This window comes from Eurypyga helias, unplaced genomic scaffold (assembly GCF_000690775.1).
Source record: "Eurypyga helias isolate BGI_N326 unplaced genomic scaffold, ASM69077v1 scaffold15913, whole genome shotgun sequence".
Classification (NCBI taxonomy): domain Eukaryota; kingdom Metazoa; phylum Chordata; class Aves; order Eurypygiformes; family Eurypygidae; genus Eurypyga; species Eurypyga helias.
Window position 1 is genome coordinate 1 of NW_010239333.1, and position 5,099 is coordinate 5,099.

Sequence of the window (5,099 nt, forward strand, 5' to 3'; positions counted from 1 at the left end):
GCTCAAGGCCGATACGGGGCGGTTAGGAAACTGTTTGCAGGGTAAAAGGTGGCGGCTGTGCCTGCAGAACCGGTGAGCGCCAGCTTGGGCTAACCCGAGACCGGGGTTTTGACACCGAGCCAGGATCTGCACCAGCAGCTGGGGCTGGTCCTTCTGCATTAACCTGCTGGGAGGTGACTGGTTATGCTGGTACGAAGGTGAGGACTGAGGATTAACCTCCCGAGACGGTGGGACATAAAGGCCAAGTCAAACCTCACTGGGGGCGGGTGGCACGTGTGTCCCGCCGTGGCCTTGCTAAGGCACAGCCAGGGTTAAATGCCGCTCAGCCTTTTCCGATGTGCAGTACCAAAGCTTCTAGAAAAAAAAAATCTGTTTTGTTGTTGATGTTGCGGTGACACCCAGGAATTCCTGTGAGGACAGGGCCCCGCTACACTGGAAACTTTGCCGAGGTAAGTGCTGCACAGTTATTTTCGTTTGGATTTAAGTGTTCCCCTTCGGTGTTTGCCAAATTCAACACGGCAGCACGACTCCAGGGCAGGAGAGCCCCAAAGGGAAACAGACTGGGGACTTTGCTGGGTAAGCCAATTGAAAATGCAGGGAAGGAAATGAAACAATGTGAAAAATTAATCACTTCTTCCAAAAAAAACCCCTGCCTTCTGTTCTTACAGTCTAGATACGTAAACTGCTGGGGGAGGGAGGGGAAGACGGTGGGCTTTAAGGCTTTTAGATGGGCAGCATGTTAATGCAGGTGGTTTTGCTCTCCGGGTTTGGCCTCAAGTCCCCCCGTGCGAGTGGCACGGAGCTGCTGTTGTCCGAGCTGCGCTACCGACAGGAGTGGACCCATGGCCGAAAGCGTCAGCGTGGTCAGCACTGAGCTCCAGCAAAAATCCAGCTCTTCCTGCCGCAGGGCCAAGCACGGGGCAGGACCTGAGCACCAGCCAAACCACCCAGCGGGGACCACTGCTTGGTGCTGAGCGGCTCAGCCCCCCGTCCGGGAGTTTGGCTCCTCTGACAACCAGCTTCTGCGGGCGCAGTGCTTCCCTCTCACGGGGTCGCAGGCTGCGTTGCACTGCATGGCGGGGAAACTGAGGCAGCTGCCTTGCGCTCGGACCCTCGTGGGTTTGTTCTCCGCCAATGGCAGAGCTACAAGGAGACCCCCAGCCCAGCACGCTCAGTGTCTTTATTTGCGCACGTCGTCACGCAGCAGCATTCAAAGCTGTACGTTATGAGTCTGCGCAGTCCAATTTACAGGATCGCCCACAGGCTAATAACCACGATGAGGGCGCTGAGAGACTTCTGCACATGCTGGTGGCTGCTGCGTTTAGCGCTCACCTCTTTTGTTATGCCTCAGCCCACGTCTGGTTTCAAACAAATGCCTTTCTTAGGTGTGGGCCTTGGAAAACCAGCATGAACCCGCGTTGGGTGCGGGGGCTGAAGGCAGAGCGGCTGGAAGAAGGGGTGATTCCCTGGGGCAGCTCATGGGGAAGCTCAGGCTGAGATGAGTTTGCGTTTGTGTGTCTGATTTTCCTAAAATTCTCCTTGTTTTGGAGCGGTGTTTTTCCTGCATCGGGCATGACGGAGCTGCCAGACATGGAGCACTTTGCACAAAGAGTGCCACGGGGGAAAAACACCTCCTGAAGAGCTCAGCAGTTCGGGCAGCAGGGAGGGAGGTGTTAAAAACTCGGGTGAGGGTGGATTTGTCGCTTGGGGCTGTACAAGGTACAGCCAGTCTGTTACCGTGGGCAGGAGGGAGCAGGACTGAAGTCAGGACACTGAGGAGGGACAGGGGAGTGGGTCACGCTGTGAGAAGCTGGAAGACATTCAGCCCCATGTAGTGAGAGAGGAAGAAATGCAAGATGCCCAGGGCTGATGCTGCAATGAGAATCCAGAGAACGCCGGTGCCGAAGTATATCGGAGCGAGCCTGGCAGGAAAGAGGGAGCCTGTTGAGACCGGGGATCGCTGCTCTCACCCGGGAATGGTCCCTTCCTCTCTGCAGAGCAGGGTGGAAAGGCAGCCCCTGGCTGTGCCCTGCGTGGGGTCCTGTGCACTGCTCCCACCCAAGGGAGCACACCCACCCCCCTCACAAAGGCTTGGGGCAGCTCCAGCCTTGCCCCGTGCCTGTGCCTCTATCCCCAGCCCTGTCCCCATGCCCACGTTATCCCCAGGGAGAGCTGGGCAAGGCTGGGTCATGCAGGGACCCCAAGCAGCCAGAGGGAGTCCTGAGCTTCCCCAAAACATGTTATTTTCCCAAATGCAATCCCCGGGGTTAGCGGGTACTCCAGGCTGGCAGAGGTGTTTACCTTTCCGAGGACGATGCCCGGTATCCCATGAAGTAGCAGTAGCGGGCATAGAGATAGAGCAGCCCCAAGGCTGCAGCCAGACCTGCAGTTGAGAGAGATCACAGTGACCATCTCCAAGGGCTTTTCAGAGATACTTTGAGCCAAGCAGGTAGCCCAGAGTGAAGGAATAGAGGCTTTGTGTCCTCTGGCTCTACTCTCCCATCAGAGGCAGAATTGCTGCCTAATTTATGGTTCAGAAGGTGAGCAGGACCTGAGGACTGAGCCAGCACTCGGGGGAACAGATCCAGTGACAAACCAGGTAACGGGCTACTCTCACCTTGATGGAAGAAGAGTCCAGCCTGCCACAGAAGTGCCAGAAAAATGGGAAAATACTCAGAGGAGTTCACCCTGGCAGGAAAGAGGAAGGTCATAAACAAGGGGAAGGAGGAAGATCCTCTTTTGCTTCCCCCAGCAGTTTCCAGAAGCTGGAGGCTGTTGCTTTTTAGAGCTGATGTTGCCATAAAAAGCCTCCAGGTTTGCACCTTTCCCACAGATCCCTTCCCACCTTTATTCACAGGAATTAAACAGTGGATGGAACGGGGTCTCCACCACGGCACAAGAAATTTAAGTAAAAGATGCCCAGGTCAGACTGTGCACAGAAAGGCTCCGTGAACTACCCCCACTGCCCCTTCCTGAGTGCCACAGCCTAAACGCTGCTGCAAAAGCCCCAGATCCGCAAGGACGATCTGCCCCAGCCAGCTGCAGACTCGCTGGGGATGAAATGCATCTTAAGCAGATAAGCCCAGAGCAGCCCAGGCTTCGTGCAGGAGTGGGAGGGAGCACTTAGCTGTATACCATGCCCTGTCCCCCAAAAGACAAAGTAGTAGGCCCAAGAGATGGTGGATGAGGCTGTCTAGGCTAGCAGGGAGCAGAGAAGGGGGTGGCTGAGGGGATCCTGCTCCTGCTGCCCAGTTGCTTGTTTTTTCCAGTGCTCAGCTAAAGCAAAAGTGGACACTTCCTCCCTCTCTGCTTCCCTCCCCACTGCAGCCCTATAGCACAGAAGTCACGGCAGAGATGCTGAATTGCGGCTATCCCCGTACCAGCCACAGCTGAGGTCTTTCTGGGAGCGTGTCCTTCCCAGCAAGTGGGGTTCAGAGCAGGGCCGAAGTTGCCTGGGGCTTGGCTAAAACCAGCCTCAGGCTCAAGCACCTACAATTTTGTCTTTAGCAGCCCTACACTCTACAGCAGAGATTTCTGTCTGGTTTCTATCAGCAATGGTTGGTGTGTTCAGGACTCACAAACCAGCACAGCCTCGATGCCAACTCCTAAGCCCATTAATTTAACCCCGAGGAAGGTGAGTAACTGCTCAACTACAGTCCCGAGAAGTGAATGGCAAAGCAGGGGATGGGCAGTGCCAGCAGACACGAGATCTGGAAAGCGTCTGGGAAGAGGAGTTTCTTACTGTGCTCGAAAGATCCTCTCAAATTCAGGTGGACCTGAAGTCTTTGGAGGAGAAATGCCAAACAACCGCCTGGCGTAGATCACCTGGAGGAAGAAGTAGGCTGCAGCAAGAAGAGAGAAAAGTAGCAGTGGTCAGTCCTCGGGCTGGGCACGGTGGGGCCAGGAGGCTGCAGAGGTCAGGGCAAAAGTTCTGCCATCTCCTCCTAACCTTGCACCCCCCCAGAGCAGAGAAAGCTGGATGAAAATCCCAGACATGTTTTAGGAAAGGAAAAGGAATGACCCAGAGCAACAGTGATGCGAGGAGTATGCAGTCACACACCACCAGCTGACACCTGCCCTCTCCCTTGCCTCATTAACAGGTCACCAATTATCTATAGAAATTGTTACACAGTTCAGATGCACTTTGTTATGGCCAATTTTAAGGGGTTTTTTAATCTTTCATTTTTTCCCCTTCTAAATCCTGGTAGCTGAGTAGGGATGATGCCACAGGTAAGCCACCCAGACGCCGAGTTAAACTGTCCGGCAGCGTGGAACCACGGCTGGGACATGTTCCATCAGACCCACCGCGACCCGTTCGTGCACCTTGCCACACTGCAGTGCTTTTGGTCTGCTAATACCTACACCAACCTCAGGAACAGCTGTAAATTCATTTTTCAAAGAAAGAAATTGTACATGTTTGCAGAGAAGCTCTACCAAGTCATTTCTGAACTGAGGAGGTCGGTCAGTTCAGAGAAAGGGTTTCCCAGGCACTTATTCCATCGAATCCATTTCAAAACCCAGACAAGGTATCAGTCCCCTGTCTGAAAACCTGGAAGTGCCAATGCCACAGCAGAAAAGAAATATGGAAGTGAAAGGAAATCGGCGGAGGTGCAATAGGCTGACCCAGCAAGTACTGGGGCATGTGCAGCCGATGGTCCCTACCTTGCTCCAGGACTCCCAGGACTGTCACGGCAGCCAGCAGATGAATCTGATCCAACATACTGATGCTTCCAGACCCTAGAAAATCTGATTTCTTGATCAGAAGCTCCTCTGGCCAGGTTTAGTCCTTCCTCATGTGGCAGTCGATGGGCGCAGCTGGCAACATAGGTTTGCTGTCATTCAACGGGGAAGGTTTGTGTGTGGTGCTTAAAACCAGGAGGAGTCTGGCTCACCCATTACCATTTGCACTGCGGAAATGTAAATCAGTGGAGAGAGGTCTCATGGAGTATTTCCGTTCCCACCCGCCCTTTTCCAGGAATGAGTTATGAGGATGTGGGAGAGCCAGCATAGAGCGAAGATGTGAGAGATAAGAGAGGGGAGCTGGGAGCTGAATGGGGGGACAAATCTCAACAGCCCAGCAATCCACTCCCCCTGGGGCA

The 5,099-nt window shown here is 54.2% G+C and overlaps 1 protein-coding gene across 1 annotated transcript; it reads right to left on the minus strand.

The window, feature by feature from the left end:
- Positions 1-1,795: 1,795 nt before the first annotated feature.
- On the minus strand, positions 1,796-4,720 carry LOC104506972 (leukotriene C4 synthase-like). Its single transcript, XM_010148115.1, has 5 exons — positions 4,663-4,720; positions 3,743-3,842; positions 2,618-2,688; positions 2,302-2,383; positions 1,796-1,922 (listed from the first exon to the last, which is right to left on the minus strand). Exons 1-5 carry the CDS (start codon positions 4,718-4,720, stop codon positions 1,796-1,798), a joined length of 438 nt encoding a protein of 145 aa, XP_010146417.1.
- Positions 4,721-5,099: the final 379 nt, after the last annotated feature.

What these genes read in the sequence shown, in the direction of transcription:
- LOC104506972 (XM_010148115.1), bottom strand. Translation starts at nt 4,720, where the DNA reads ATGTTGGATCAGATTCATCTGCTGGCTGCCGTGACAGTCCTGGGAGTC. An exon ending in TGGACTCTTCTTCCATCAAG is followed by an intron (nt 2,384 to 2,617) that starts GTGAGAGTAGCC and finishes TCTCAACTGCAG; the next exon opens with GTCTGGCTGCAGCCTTGGGG. An exon ending in CGGGCATCGTCCTCGGAAAG is followed by an intron (nt 1,923 to 2,301) that starts GTAAACACCTCT and finishes CTTTCCTGCCAG; the next exon opens with GCTCGCTCCGATATACTTCG.